Source organism: Pleurodeles waltl, chromosome 5 (assembly GCF_031143425.1).
Source record: "Pleurodeles waltl isolate 20211129_DDA chromosome 5, aPleWal1.hap1.20221129, whole genome shotgun sequence".
NCBI lineage: Eukaryota > Metazoa > Chordata > Amphibia > Caudata > Salamandridae > Pleurodeles > Pleurodeles waltl.
The window spans coordinates 965,260,594-965,277,064 of record NC_090444.1 but is presented as its reverse complement, the minus strand read 5'-3'; the positions used below and the strand labels follow the sequence as shown (position 1 = coordinate 965,277,064).

Below are 16,471 nucleotides of genomic sequence, written 5' to 3'. Positions count from 1 at the left end.
AAGAGGCAATCATGATTTTGATTGCTGCAGTTTATCTGGGTAAGACATCATGCTTTCTAATTTCTCCTTTCGGGGTTCCTGCAATTTTCAGACATGCTTCATGCATCATGCATCAAGACATGGGTGTGCCCCTCATGGGCCATCACCCTGCTTTTAGTGTGAGCATACAGATCTACAATGTGTGAGGACAGGACAGTATACCTATTAGGCACCAAGCCATGCAAACAAAACCAAATACATCAATAATCAAAGAGGAAACACTTGTATTTGAAATGCTTGGAGACCATCCCCATTAAGCATTCAGGGAGCGTAAGGGACTGAATGCGCATTGGGGACATGTGCCAGTCCATGTGTGTGTTTAATTTATTTTCCAAGATTCTTGGTAAGTGTAGGTTTTGTTTGTTCTTTGTGAACTTTTTATACTGACAGCAGTTAAGATAAAACTGCAAAAGAGTAAATATGACTATCCTCGTGTCCCATAAAATACTGAGTCTCCTAATCTGGACATTTCTGAATACTATATATTCTCCTAGGTTTTAGTTGATGCATGCAGTTTTTTAGTCATTTTCATATGTTAAGCCTTACCAGGAGCAGGGGTAGATATTTGTTGTTTTAGTGACTCTAAAAAACACTACTTCTAATTAACCTTCTGGTTCCCCTACAGCTGGAAGAAGGTAATTATTTTTCCAGTGACACTTACTTTAATATACCTTTTTTATAGTTTGGATATTTTCCCTAAAGAAAATGTACATTTTCGTACCGCAGACCATCGGGAATTACTATTGATCTTTCCCAAAACATATCTCAGTTTGTGTGTTTCAGATGTTGAACCTCTTCATTCTGAAACCGACCGGTGGTCTCTGGAATGAACAAATAGACAGGCTCCTATCAGTGTTGTGACAGTTTTGTCTAATTTATTTTAAAATGATTTATTTTCACTTAAACTCTCATGTTTCCTACTTTATCAACTGTTGGGGAAATGCGGCACTTCCCTTTTCGGAAATGCTAGCGGGTAAAGGTGAGCATCTATCGATCTTCACTGTGCATGGTTCAGACCATTCCTTTTGTTTTGGCATGTTGTAATAATGTTATCACCCAGTTCTGGCTGATTCTACATATTCCTGCCTAACATTTTTGTTGCTTTAGTGTTCATACTTAAAGTTCTGCTTTCTTGTTTGTGCTTGAATTGGTGGTTTTGTTGGCCTGTATTTGGTACAGTGTTTATTTGACCATGCTGCATGACCATGTGCTATTTTGCACTGTTGAGAAGAGACATATTGCACTAGAAATGGGTGTTATTTTGTTGTGTGATATTAATCAGATGTCTTTGTTTATTTGAACTCAGCTGGGAGAAAGGTTACGAAGCCACTATGCATTAATACAATGATTATGTACCTCGAAATGCAGATAAATGTTTCTGTTCCCCAAAGCCTGTTTAGTCTTCCGGGGATAAAGGGGACAGAATATATTTAAACTACATTGGCTTGAACTACACACTCTTTGTTGTATGTCTGGATTATTCACTTCCCCAAGATATTGTGAGATTTAAACTTCTCAGTGAGATTCCAGAGCAGATTAAATTGCAAAGCCAAGAAAAGCTTGTATTCAGGAAAAAGAGGACAATCCAAACATTGACAGCAGTACTTGCTTGTCTGCATAAAGTGTGTTTCTCTCATTCACTCCATTCCCTATGCTCAATAAACCACAGTCTGGCAAACGGTGTTATAGCTTTTTCCTCTCCTGTAGCAAATGAATCGAATACAAACAGTGATGTGTGTTTCATAAGAGCTACCAAACGTGTTCTCCATGCTAACATAAATTACTGCTTACTGGCAAAAGGTTTGCAATGAGAGCTGCACGAGCTGTAAATTTTGTTTATTCTTTGGCTGGTATTTGTATACCACATGAGTATCGCTGTTGTGTGTCCTTGTGAAGTCGTGTGTGCTTTTTCCATATTGTTTGGTCTGTCCGTTTTTGAAAACATAAACATGCTGAAAATATGGATGATAATGCGTTGCACTAAGGACAGACTTTGTGGAACTGCTCTTAAAAGATTTGAGTTTATAGTCATTATACTGGCACAGTGTCACAATAATCTTCCCAAGTGAATCTGGGGTGTGAGTATTCAAACAGGGCTTCAACTCTCGTCCAGGGCTCCTCCAATTCAAACCAGTGGCACACAATTGTACGCACAAACTTCGTCCTACTGAAATCTCGAGCGCATAAACCTTAGACCTTAGAGACACTCCTGAGCCCTGACCACTAGTTCTGAACAAAGTAACTTTACTCTTCTTCACTAGCAGGGCTATTACTATTAGTGTGCTCTACATGCAAGGGATACCTTCTCCACTCAGTTCTACAGTTAGCGCCCCAATGGCTGACCTGGTGTTTGCAGTAAGCGCCTTCCACCTCCACATACTTGCCAGTATTTCAACCAAATACGGGGTGAAATTAGGATGATCTTTAAAATAACATGCCAAAGGAAGTTTTTGCAGTGTACATCTTTTCTGGATTCACATGCTGTGCATTATTCCGCCATCTAGTGGTTGGGTCCGGAATTGCCTTCAAATGTTTTCGTCCTTAATATAGCCCAAAGTCCTTCAAAATCATAAGCAAAGCAGTTTAACTATTTGAAATCAGAATCTGTAGCTTTCACATCTTCTCATATTCCGACGTCACGTATTATCATGTCTTCAGGCCCACATTCCACCTTGTAGAGCATATTCAGGAAAGAAATTCAAGGCAATTTCTTGTCTCTTTCATTACTTAATGCAGCTTTTGCTCAGAGGAGATCCTTGAATGTTTCATATGTCACAGGAGAACAGATATTGTGGATCTCTAATAATGCAAAGAGCTTATAAAGCTGCATTACTTGTTCTGTGTGGCATGTGAAATGGGGCTGAAATGGAAGCTCCTTCAAGTACATTCTTCCTAAGAACAAACAAAAATGAACATAGGTTGTCCACAAGGAAGTATAGTGAATAGTGAACAAGAAATTAATGGTAGTCAATGATCTTCGAGAACCTTGAGATTACCATGTTGTGTTTCTAAGTTTTGTTTAGAGTCAGCTTTTGTAATGGAGTTCAGGTTTTCCTTGCACGTTCTACTTTTGAAATGAGTATAGGGCATGATGTGGACACAGTGACATATTTGGGAGCTGAATACCAATACTCTATTCCAAATCACTATCAACAAGTTTGCTGCTTAACATACCCTATTAGATCTTGTCCTACCTGTAGATAGAAAATTGTCCGTGGAAGGTGTCAGGAGAGGAGTATGTGCTCCCTAGTTACTTAAATGACATAAGTTAAATCATTTGCCTTTGTCTACATTTCTACCCAATGCATCCCAGTCAGAGTTAAACCTAAAGATGTCCTGACAGTGAACATTATTTATTTCTGCTTTAGATCTATAGTGTGTACAAGGTTATAAGGAGGGTGACAGAGTCCTTTAGAACAGTGGTTCCCAACATGTGGTCCGGAGACCCCTGGGGGGCAGCGAAGTCTCCCCAGGCGGTCTGCGACTGCTGAGAAAATTAAATAATATTAACAGATTAGGTCCCCAGCTTTCAGTAATGCCTCAATGGGGGGGTCCCTGGATTCTAATAAAGATTCAGTGGGATTACCCTGCTCCAGTATTGATAAAGTGGGGGTCCACAGAAGTCAAAAGGTTGGGAATCACAGCTTTAGAATATAACATACTAGAAACACTGGGTACCGCAATAATACTAAACTTTCCACTGAAAGAATGGTGGGCTGTTCAGTAGAAAACTACATGATTACAAAAAAGCCCAGGTAACATTCCACATACATTTCTGATTGCGGTTAAAGCGAGATTTAGTATATTAGTGCTGATAGAACAGTGACTGAGGTGATATAAAATATACCACATAGGTGAGTACCTCTGTAACTCTTCTGCTTACACAAATAGTATCAGAATCAAAAATGATAAAACTCATTTGAAAATGGATTTTGATCAGAAGGTATTGCAAGTCTTGTTTGAATGTTTCAAATGAGAGATTTGTGCTTCATTTAGGGGAATGGCGTTACATACCTTAGGTACAGTTCCTGACAATGAGTGAGCAAAGGTTCTTTTGTTTCGTGAAGGCAGTTATCCCTTGAAGAAGTATCAGCTTCTAATATAGCCACTTTCTCCTATGGTGCTCATTTTCTGTGTTACATATTTTGTGCCACAAGAGTGAATGCCCTTGTGAGTAATGCTGACCATTTTATAAACACACCTAGCTTCCCTAAGAAGCAATTCAAGTTTAAAAAAAAAGCAATAATAATGTTGAAACGTTTGACTTCTCAGACCAACTTGAGTGCAACGAATAGGGCTGCCTTAAGGCATACTACGAGCAAACCTTTCCATTGTCCCATTCCAGGCCAAAGCTAGGAATTACATCAGCATTTTGATGTATGTTTCTAGGATTAAGGTTTTAATCCTCCTAAAAGTCAGAGGTGATTGTGTGTGTCTTACAGTGTGTATATGAGTGTAGGAAAGTACCCTCTTTTTGGCATGGTTAGCCCCACTTTTTGCCTGCATCAGTGTGCTTAGACTGTTTTCACTGGGATCCTGCTAACCAGGACCCCAGTGATTGTGCTCTCTCCCTCCTTTGTGCAATCCACAATTAGCATCCTGGTGCCCCCATATAAGTCCCTAGTATATGGTACTTAAGTACCCAGGGCATTGGGACACGAGGGGTTCCCCATGGGCTGCAGCATGTATTCTGCCACCCATGGGAGACCATTCAAAATGTGTCTGCAGGTCTGCCATTGCAGTCTGCGTGAAAAGGTGTATGCCCCCTTTCACCACAAGTCACTACACCAGGTCACTGAAAGTCAACCCTATGGTAGGCCCTTCTAGCCCAGAGGGCCGGGTGTAGGTCCCTGTGTGTGAGGGCACCCCTACATTAGAAGAGTTGCCACTATGAACTCCAGCTTCATTGCACTGGGCTTCGAAAGTGCGGGGAAGCCATTTTACATCTGTGTCCAGCTACATAATGGTAACTCTGAACATAGGCATGTTTGGTATCAAACATGTCGGAATCATACCCCAATACTGCAGCCAGTATTGATTGTATGATTTCATGCATTTGGGTGCTCCTTAGAGGACCCACCAGCATCACTCCTACCAGTGTTATAGGGTTTATCCAGGCAGCCCGCCCTGCCGCCACCCCTCAAACAGGTTTCTGCCCTCCTCCCTCTTGACCAGCTCAGTCAGGGGAAGACAGGACAAAGGATTTCCTGTGAGAGAGGGAGGCAACATCCTCTCCCTTGGAAATAGGTGTTACAAGGCTTGGGAGGGTTTGCTTTGAAGAACACATTTGGTGCCCTCCTGGCATAAACTGGTTTGCGCCAGCCCAGGGACCCCTTGCTCTAGGAGAAAGTCTAATGCACCTCAATTGGGAATATGCAACAAAACCTACACCACAGTTGGCGAGAGACTTAGAACTAACTAAATAGGACTATCACTTGACAGCCCGAAATGAGATAAAAACAGCTCACTTCACCAGAGGAAAGTGCATTTACAAGGCAGGCGATAAGGCTGGTAAGCTGCTGGTCTGTTTGTGGTGTCTGGAGCTCGACCATGACCCGAAGTTGTGCTCCGAGTGCCAGACCATGCACACGAAAACTTTGAGGGAGCGGTCCCTAAAGCTAATGGGGGCCTGGCGCCCGACTCCCCTTCGCTCCTGGTCTTGTTCAAGAGGAAGGTCTCAAGACCGGCCGCGGAGTCACCACCGCACGTCGCCCTTTAAGTCATCGGAACGTTTGGGTAAGAAAAAGAAGTCGAAGAAGGCCAGGCATTTTTCGACTTCACCTAGTCGCTCAGACGATGCGATGCAGGAGAGCGTCGAAGCTCTAGGCCTCTGTCCACGTAGCCTATTACTGGGTCTGCTCCTCTCCTCCCTAACTTTCCGGGAGCTTGAGTGACCCCTGCCCAGCTAAAGGAATTTTGTGAGGGCATTCTGACCCTCTTGCGGCACCTTCGGGCCTAGGGAGTCTGAGGGGGGCCCTTTGGATTCTGTGTCGGCAGCTCCGGCCACCGAGAGTCCCTCCGGATCCAAGTCTGGATCTGCACCGGCTGCACCACTGAGACCTTCGCCGGCGAAGTCGTCAACGCCCCAACGTTGGTTGGGCCCACAATCGACATCGACCCGATACTCATCCTCGATGACCTGGAGCCGGAACGGTGTCGGCCGACGCCGCTTCCAACTTCGATGGGGCCTAGCCGCCTCAGATTGGATTCAGACCCTTTTTACAATGGGTATGAATGTGAGGAAGGGTTGGAGGGGTCGGTGGACCCTTATGAATACCGGCAAGAATACCCAAAACATGGACTGTGCTCAGGAATTGGGCGAGGCCAGTGGTCTTGATACCTCTCCAGACACTGACATGCTGTCTTCTCCTACCTTGGCTACGGCAGAGGGAGCTTCTTACTCCGTGGTGGTCAGTAGGGCAGCCGAGGTCCTTGGCCTTGAACTGCCTACTGTTGTGGTCACTACTAATCTCCTGACGGAGGTGCTTCAGCCCGGAACGTCTACTTCAGAGCCTCTCCTTCCATTCAATGAAGCCCTCACCAATGTCCTTCTGGGTACCTGGTCCAAACCCAGGACAGGGGCTCCTGTGAATAGGGCAATTGCTTGCCTCCATTGGCCCGCCCCAAACTACCCTAAATTCTTGACTGAACACCCTACGCCTGAAAGCTTAATGATTCAGGCATCTTTGTCATCTGGCGCCTTCCCTTCCGCTCCCCAGGACAGGCAACCAAAAAGACTGGACCATCTTGGGAAGAAGAGGTTGTCTTCCTCCAGTCTGGCTTTGCGGTTGGTGAACACCGCATGCCTCTTGGGCCGCTATACCCACTCCTAGTGGGACATGGTCACACAAGCTCTGCCACAGATCCCGGAGGAAGCCCGTGCAGTCGTCTCCCAGGCTGGTGCCGACAGGAGAGACGCGGCGAAGTACACCATACAATGTGGACTAAACACGACCGACTCTCTAGGTAGATTGGTTGCGTCGACTGTGGCATTACGACGCCACGCCTGGTTGAGAACTTCTGGTTTTTCGGGGGATGTCCAGTAGACCCTCATGGACATGCCCTTTGATTGCTCTCATCTCTTCAGAGATAAGGCAAGACTTGGTGCTGGAGAGATTTAAGGACTCCCGGGCTACGGCTCAGTCCCTTGGATTTTCCACTGCCCCTTGCCCCCACCAGTCTGCCTTTCAACCCTTTTGTTGCCACGGGAGGGGCTCCCTGTCATGTCCCTTCTCCCGTCACTGTGCCACGCATGCCGCGCAGCCTTTCCATGGCCGGGGACGCAGAATCTCACAGGCTTGTGGAACAGGGAACCAGAGGTCTGTCTGGTCCGCCCCGCCCCTGCTGCGGCCTCCAAACCTTCCTAATATGTCCCCCCCCCCCACCTCCGGCTACTTGTCGGCAGGATGTGCCATCACCTGCCCCACTGGGAATCCTTCACGACGGGCAGGTTGGTTTTGCAGATCGTTTGAAGGGGCTACTCCCTCCCCTTCGAGAGTCCCCTTCCGGCAATGCTTCCATCTTTTGCCCACCTGAAGGAGGATCATTTGGCCAGGGGGGCCATAGAGAGGGTCCCTGTGCCAGAAGTATGTTGTGGTTATTATTCCCACTACTTTCTGGTGCCCAAAAAGGACTAAGGCTTATGTCCTATCCTCGATGTCAGGACCCTCATTCTCTTCCTCAGGAAGGAGGAGTTCAAAATGCTTACCTTGGCACTGCTCCTTTCTTCTTTGGACCCAGGAGACTGGATGGTGGTGTTGGACTTAAAAGACGCTTATTTTCATATTTTCGTCTTGCCTGCCCACAGGCGTTCATACAATTCGTGGTAGATCACGAGCACTTTCAGTTTACCTTGCTCCCCTTCGGCCTTACCAGCGCCCCTCGGGTGTTCATGAAAATTATGGTGGTGATTGCAGCTCATCTGCACAAGTCAGGGATTTCAGTCTTCCCCTACCTCGACGACTAGCTGTTGAAGGCGGACACACCCCAGAAAGTTGTCTCCCACCTTCAAACTATGGCAAACCTCCTGCACACACTGGGGTTCACTATAAGCATGCAGAAGTCACACTTGAGCCCCTCTCGGATGCTCCCTTTCATCAGAGCTGTTCTGGACACAGAGCAGGTTTGAGCCCATCCTCCCGATCTGCGAGTCCAGATATTCAGGCTATGATTCTGGTGTTTCAGCCTTTATCCTGGGTTTCGGTGACAATGACTCTGAGGCTGCTGGGCATGATGGCCTCCTGCATCCTGCTAGTGACACATGCCAAATGGCATATGCGAGCTCTGCAGGGGAACCTGAAGTGCCAGTGGGTGCAGCATCAGGGGAATCTCTCCGACATGGTTCAGATCTCGGAGGGGACTGCGAAAAATATATGGTGGCTGCTTTCGAATCAAGATTGTGTCAAAGACAGATCCCTCTCCCTTCCTCAACCAGAATTTACAATAGTGACCGACACGTCACGTCTGGGCTGGGCCGGCCACATGGGAGAGGTGGAGATCAGAGGCCTCTGGTGTCCGGCCGAGTCTGGACTCCACATGAACCTGCTGGAGCTCCAGGCGATCAGACTTGCGTTGAAAGCATTCTTTCCCTCTATCAAGGTGAAAGTGGTGCAGGTGTTCACGGACAACACCACCGCCATGTGGTACTGCAACAAACCCTTGACAAACCCTTTGTCAAGAGGCACTGCGCCTCTGGACGTGGCTGACACATCTGGGCATTTCTCTGGTGGTTCAACATCTGGCGGGTTCTCTGAATGCCAGAGCAGACAAACTCAGCCACCGATGCATAGTCGATCACGAATGACGTCTCCGTCCCGAGGTGGCACAAGGCCTCTTTCAGAAGTGGAGAGAGCCTTGGTTAGATCTGTCACCTCCACAGAGAATGCGCAATGTATGCTGTTTCGCGTGTTGGAGTTTCCAAGGCCGTTCTCGCTTGGTGACGCTTTTCTTCTCGAGTTTAGCTCAGGCCTCCTATACACCTTTCCACCAGTACCACTTCTTCCCAGAGTTCTAAAGAAGATCAAGAACGACTGGGCCCAAGTCATTCTTGTGGCTCTTGACTGGGCACGAAGAGTATGGTATCCAGTGCTATTGAGCATGGCCACAGATCCTCTGATCAGACTGCCCCTTTGGGAGGATCTTCTGTCGCAGCAGCAGGGGACGGTTCTTCACCCGAACTTGTCCAGTCTCCGCCTTCTTGCATGGAGATTGAGCGGTGGCAGTTGACGGCTTTTGACCTTCCGCCCGAAGTCTGCGATGTTATCTTGGCAGCCAGGCGTCCCTCCATCAAAACGGTATACACCTGTCGTTGATACTCTCTTTTCCCCTATTTCTGAGGTTCTTTTGTTCAATCTTTCCTTAGACTGTCAAGGTTCTGCTTTGGGCACTCTTAAAGGCTACTTATCGGCTTTCTCAGCTTTTCTTAGATTGCCAGATCAACCTTCTCTTTTCAAATCCCCCATTGTGTGGAGATTCCTCAAAGGTCTTACTCATTTGTATCCTCCCACTCCATTTATTATGCCTCAGTGGGACCTCAGTCTTGTCCTCACTTACTTGATGTGTGCTCCATTTGAGCCGTTACACAATTGTCCTCTGTGGCTCCTTACCCTCCAGACTGTCTTTCCTGGTGGCTATCACCTCTGCTCACAGAGTGAGTGAGCTCCGGGCTCTTTCTTCGAAGCCTCCATTTTTGTCTGCTTCCTAACAAAGTAGTGCTATGTACGAGGGCTTCCTTCCTTCCCAAGGTTGTCACACCTTTTCACGTGGGCCATTCCATCACTTATGCACACCCACATCCTTCTCATGAGGAGAGTGTCCACCGTCTGGATCCAAAAAGAGCATTGGCATCCTAGCTTAATCATACTAAAGATTTCCGGGTAGACGATCAACTCTTTGTTGGGTATGGGGGTGCAAAGAAAGGGAAGGTGGTGCAAAAGTGTACCATCTCACAATGAATGCTTCTCTGCATCAAAATGTGCTACGCTTAGGCAAAGAAGCAACCTCCAGAGTGTTTGCGTGCTCACTCAACTAGAGAAACTGCTGCTAGCACAGCATTAGCACGTGGAGTTCCTGTCCTGGACAATTGTCCAGCAGCAACGTGGGCGTCATTGCACATGTTTGCTAAACATTTCTGTCTGGACAGTCAGGTCTGCAGATATGTCTCTACCAGATAATTTGTTGCCAAAGGTAAGTAACTTGTTCAACACTGGCAATTGGATAAATGTAGACAGGAAAGGCCCCTTGACCCAAAGGGTTACCTACAGAATTCTTTCGTAGGCTGTCATGGAAGATTGTAAAACCACTTTGGGAGGCATATGTGGATTCGTTTAAAATGGGTGAGCTCTCAGAGGACCAGAGAACAGCCACTATAATTCTAATAGCCAATGCAGGCAAACTCAAATAACGATGTGAGTCAAACAGACCCATATCGCCATCTAACGCTGGCACTAAGATCCTGTCATAAGTCCTTGTAAACAGATTGCGAGAGGTAATCACCGGTCTGGTGCATCAAGATCAAAATGGATTTACATGTGACTGATCTACTAAACTGAAACTTCACACATTATACAATAACAACGCAGAAGTGGAAAGAATAGGCAACCCAAGAGTTATTGTCTCCATAGATGCTAACAAAGCGTACAACTCAATTGAATGGCCATACCTGTTTGGGCTTTTGGAAAAAAATGGGGGTCGGACCCCTGTATATTTGATTGGTTAGACTCCTTCATGCGACATCTGGCGCCAGATTGAAATTGAATGTTAGAATGTCAAAGAGATTCCCTGTGAAGAAGGGGACCCTGCAAGGATGCACCCTGTCACTGATGCTATTTGCACTGGCAGTAGAGGCACTGGCAGTGTGGGTGCGCATGGATGCACAAATATGGGGATTGCGAGCACAAATGGATGGGAGGAGTGTATCTCATTATACGCAGATGATATCCTGCTATATCTAACACACTCCGGCCAGTCAATAGTTAGACTGAGCAATGTTTTTGAGCTATTGGGCATATACTCCAAATTAAGTGGGACCGATCTCTATTGTTCCCAATGGGAGGAAGGGATAAAGTGAAAGCAATCCCATTCCCACTCGGATAGAGCTCCAAAAATTTAAATATCTAGGAATATGGATCACCAAAAGCTCATACGATCACTATGTGGCCAATATGCTGCCTCTACTGCAAAGTCTGGAGGGAGATATCAAACATTGAAATAGGCTACTACTGTCCATGATGGGCTGGCATCCATGTTTAAAATGATAGCACTACCCCGAACCCTTAATACACTCCAAAATTCCCCTTATAGGATAACAGATACCTTCTTTGATAAAGTGAACACACTGGTTAGGACGTTGTTATGGGAGGGAAGATAGGCCCTGCAAGGCCATGAAAACACTCCAGCACAACAAATTTGAGGGAGGCATAGCTCTGTTGAACATCCGGAAGTATTACAAGGCAGCATAGGTTGGAGTGGGAAATGACTGGGCCTACCAGGAACAGGAAGGCCCGGCATTTCGTCTGGACAGAGAGGGTCTGGGAAATAGGAGCTACCTGCATGCATTCTATGGAGGGAGGCTCGGGACACAGCAACAAGAACAGTGCTTGATATATGGTGTAAACTAAACAAGGAATTAAATTGAGAGAAAAATTTACCCCTAAGACGCCTTTATGGGAGGGCAACAGGTTACAACTAGCGAATGCGAGAAGCGACTTCCGAGGTTGGGACATTATAGGTCTCTCCACCTTAGCAGACATGTGGGATGCAAATGGTATAATACCATTTGAATACCTACAGAAAGAATATCAGAAGCACAACTCACAATGGCTGAGGTACAGAGATCTGAGACACTCACTGCAGGAACGTATACCACAAAACGAGGAAACGCAGGAAGAATCCCCCTTCAGAGTAGACTGTTGGACTCCCACATAAAGAAAAAAAACAGTGTCACTCAAATATGGCACCCTTATAAGAAACTGACAGAGCCCACTGACAGGCCTACAGGAAAGATGGGAACGAGACATAGGGGAATTAGATGAAGAGGACTGCACTGGGATTTCCCAATGCAGTTACAATTACAACCAGCTACCCCCTGATACAAATTAAAATAGTCCGTAGGTCATACTACACAGGGATGCTACTGCATAAAATAGGAAGAGCAGATAACCTGTGGTGCTTGACAGAATGCGGATCGGAAGGTACCTTCCATACATTGTGGGAATGTCCCAAACTGACCTATTTCTGGGAGAAGCTGCTAAAAACACTGGAGGCACCCTTGGGCACCCTTGGACTAGCAGCCCCAGACTGCTTTGTTGGATATTTTGGGACATAATAAAGACTTCACAAAAATTCAGAAAACACTGATTAATATGGGATGCATGGTATCCAAACGGGACTTAGCGCAAAGCTGGGGGGACAGATATCCTCCCAGATATGACAGCAGGAAAACTGGAATGGGGCACTGTAAACTGTTGGAAAAAGAGATATATAAGGGGAGGGGATGTATGAAGAAATTCGAGAGAATATGGAGTACATGGGGAAATACAGAGCTTCTAGCAAAAGGAAGATAACCACAAGAGAGGGGAGGCAAAATGTGAGCACTCAAACAGCCAACAAGCAATAACACTGGGGAAAAGATTTGCAACCCAGGAAGTACTTGTACACCTGCGGAACCCCGATGGAAGGCAGAAGTTCACTGAGCAGAGTTAATGCCTCTTGGTTGAATCAGGGTGGGACCATTGGGAGGATGTATGTATGCCTCTTACTTTTCCTCTTGATTGTTGTGAACCCATGGCGCTGCGAAGATGAATTGTCGGTGCACCGCCTGATCACCTGTCGTTGCCCTGTATATGATGAAAAGTTGTTCAATATATTGGAAAAATAATAAAATCAATAAAAGTAAATATAAAAAAAGCTATGGGTTAACTACATTACACAGCTCATTTGTATACTTTGATGGTTATTGAAATGAATATCCATTGTTAGCTTATTGTTTATTATGTCGATGCGCATTATATTGTGGTGATCACTTTGTGTTTATCATTGCATTGCAATATTAAGCTGTTGCAAGAAATATTGTGGCGTACCAAGAACATAGAGGGCTTGGAGCCCACCCATTACTTACCATTGGTTAACTTTTAATGTCACTCTCATTTACCTGGTTCTTATTGGTGTCCCAGCTTGTAAATGTTGCAGTTGTCCTTCCCATGGGGCATTGCCTCTTTGCAATCTCTTTGCTTGCATTTCAAGCACTACTTTTTTCTATTGTGTGCAGCACTCCGTTAGTGTGTTTGCTTTCGAGCTATCTCCCTTGAGTACGTCTGTTATGCACTTTGTGTTGCTCTCTATTGTTCGACTACTTCTCCCTGCTTTCCTTGCTCTTCCCCACGTGCCGTTCATTTTCCCCACAACTGTGTCGCTTTCAGTCCCGCCCTACCCCCTCATGCTTTCTCTCCTTCCCTGCTGTGTTGCTTGGGTACCCCACCTCCCTCCCCTGTGTTTCACCACCATTGTTTCCCGCGCAGCTTCCACTCCCCCGACTCTTCCTGTGTTGCTTCACCATTCCCCCCCATATTCCCCATGATTCCACTTCCCCCATCTGTCCGTTTTAAAGAAAAAACATGTATGCACAATTTATTTTCTTTTTAGGTACTGTTTAACTATTGTCTGTAAAAAGAAAAAAAAACAGCTACGTCATCTAGTAGGTGCACACATGTGGCACAGTAAGAGTAACTGCGTCAAAGGCATTTTATTTATTTATTTATGTATGTATTTGTTTTTAAAACTTTAGTGTACAGCTTGGCTGAAAACCAGTGGCAAAGCTAGTAGGCCACAAAGGTGAGACCTATTAGCTTTGCCAATGCTTGTTGTTAGTAAAGCAGCTTTTTACAGTGGCAATTGACAAGAAAGAAAACCAATGCTTCTACTAATGCTGCCCCGTAACAACATATCTCATGCACCTTACAGGAGCTAAGGGACCGAAATGACGAACTTCAGTTAGAACTAGAGAAACTTCGCTCACAGCTCAATGAGAGCAAGCAACACCACCTACTGGGGCGACGGAAAGATCTGAAGCAACTACTCAGGAGTAAAATTAACACAAATCTTAATGCAGGTGAAGAAAATACTGTATTTCACTGGTAGGAGATAGACTATCTTTATCATCTCATATGCACTTTTAGTTAAATGACTACCTTTTAAAAATCCAATCTTGTTCTCATTTCAGAAAACATGGGAAAGAACAAACTATCTCTTAAATTAGGGAGAAGCTCATCGACTTTAGGCATTAATGGTAAGTGTTAAAAGCCAATATGCCTTTTTGGCTTTCAAGTGAGTGGACAGTAATTACAATTGACATCAAATGCATAAGTAATTAATGTTTCTTTGCTTCCTGTCTTTCCTTCATTCCACTTCCCTGATAGAAATATTTTGATATCAGGTTTTGCTTTCCTTGTCCCAGATGTATTTACTTTCTCTTAGTTGTGAAGCTGGTGGCACCTATTCACACGCACTCAATGCATCCCTGGACTCTGCGTAACATTTTTGTTTTGTAGTGTGAAATCTTTTCTAGGTTCACACGATCCACACTATTCTGCCATTTGGTGGCTACATCTGGAAGTTTTCCCAATTTCTTTAATTTTTCCTTTTTTGTGTCAGCATGGATTGAGTCTTTATGGCTTACTGTTGTGCCATGATCCCGTAATGCCGCCATTTGTGAGTTTCATTTTAGACTTTCTTTTTCCGCTGCTGGGGTTGGAGGTGTGAGTTGAGGGATCTGAAGGGAAACCAGCAAAGCTAAAATGTCAAGCCAGATTTCATGTTTGATCTATCACATCCCTGTTGCACTCTTTCCCCTTTGCTTGCTGTTCCTATGGCTTTTTTTCATATTTCTTGTAGACTCACACAACAACCACTTTCTTCACTCTGAGTGAACACCTTCACTTATAAGATGGATGTTCTTATTTGTTTTTGTTGGCGCCAAACAAAATACATTTTTTTCATTTTATGATGATACCTTCATGAATTTTTGAAACATGAGGATAAATCTGTCTTGAGACATGCAGTGTGATGAATCCTCATTTGAAAGAAAACACTTTCATGGAATTATCTCCAACCCTCAACCTCTCTGGAGGGAGTGCTCTGTCTCTCTGCGCTGTGTAGGATTTGTATTCAGCCATTCCCAGGGTTGCTCTTAGCTTTCAAGTCAGGCAAGGGCCCAAACTTCCTTGATTGTGCTTGAGATCATACTTCTGCATTGCGAACAACCTAACTTTAGAAAAACGTTTTCACACTATAATCATAACTTCTAAAAACGTGAGAAAGTTATTTCTCCATGAAACATTGAGTTTGTATCATGTGTGGCAGTAGATACCCATGACCTGCATACTCCTGCCGCCTAGTGTTGGGTTTGAAGATCACAACTTGTTTTTTGTGAAGAAGTTTCGAGTCACAGGTTGTGATGTGTCTTCTCCCTTAGTCCACAATGCACATGGGCAGCCACTGTACAAAAAATTGATTTTTTTTTTCTGTCTTCTCGTTCTAACGTGTCGAGCAGAGGCTTTAAGACCAACACGTCATTGTGTTTTTTTCGGACCCACTTGCTTGAAACCAAAGACTAAATTAAGAATCACAGTTTGGTCGGCGCCTATCCGGCTGTTCTCCTGGCTGGTAAACCTAGTGAACCTCTCCACCAACCACAGCCATCCTGCTTCAATGTCCCAGCACCTTTGCTGAACAGGCCAAGACATCTTTGGGTTCCTTCAGAGCAAGATTTGGAGAATGAATACATGAAAATGTATTACAGCCATGAGTAAATATATAATCAATGGACAACCCCGTAAATAAAAGGGTATTCAAACTTACACCCTTCCAACTGTGTCCAAGTTGCAAAGCAAAATATTCTTGTTCGGACCATTCCAACAGTTGCAACCTTCGCCTCTCCTCAAAACACAATGAGACCTCCTGTGGGGTTTGCCTCACATTTCGCTGCAAGAAAACCCAGAGATATCAAAGGGAAAGAATCGGTGCATATCCGAAGATGCAACAACAACTTTCCTTGGGGACCCAACACCGTCAGGAAACACGATTCTCTCAACATTGAAGAGTGAGTTTAGTTTAGTTTCGAGGATTTGTAGCACGCATGGCTACCCGAAGGCCTCCCAGCACTGAGGAGGCGGGTGTTTCTGGTATCCTTGCGGCCCAATCAACATCCAGACTAAGACGCTGTTCTCAAGCACTTCCAAGGGCGAGGACCATGATGGGGGCATCCTCAGCATCGAAACTAGCAGGGCCCCTAACAAAAAAGAATGACTGCTGTGAACATAATGTCAGTTCAACAAAGGAAGGGAACAAAACCTCGCAACCACTAACCTGCAGAAGGTAGGCATTGAGCCCTGAGCAGGGGAGGAAGAAGCAGACACCCACAGATCTGTCGGCATGG

The 16,471-nt window shown here is 45.3% G+C and overlaps 1 protein-coding gene across 2 annotated transcripts in view; it reads left to right on the top strand.

Annotated features, from left to right (window-relative positions):
- NINL (ninein like) overlaps nt 1–16,471 on the top strand; it is a 464,259-nt gene that overhangs the window by 239,805 nt on the left and 207,983 nt on the right. For both annotated transcript variants that reach the window (XM_069235090.1, XM_069235091.1), the window contains exons 14-15: nt 13,999–14,146; nt 14,258–14,323. In XM_069235090.1, coding sequence (XP_069091191.1) covers nt 13,999–14,146; nt 14,258–14,323 — 214 coding nt within the window. The remainder of the gene's footprint in view (nt 1–13,998; nt 14,147–14,257; nt 14,324–16,471) is intronic.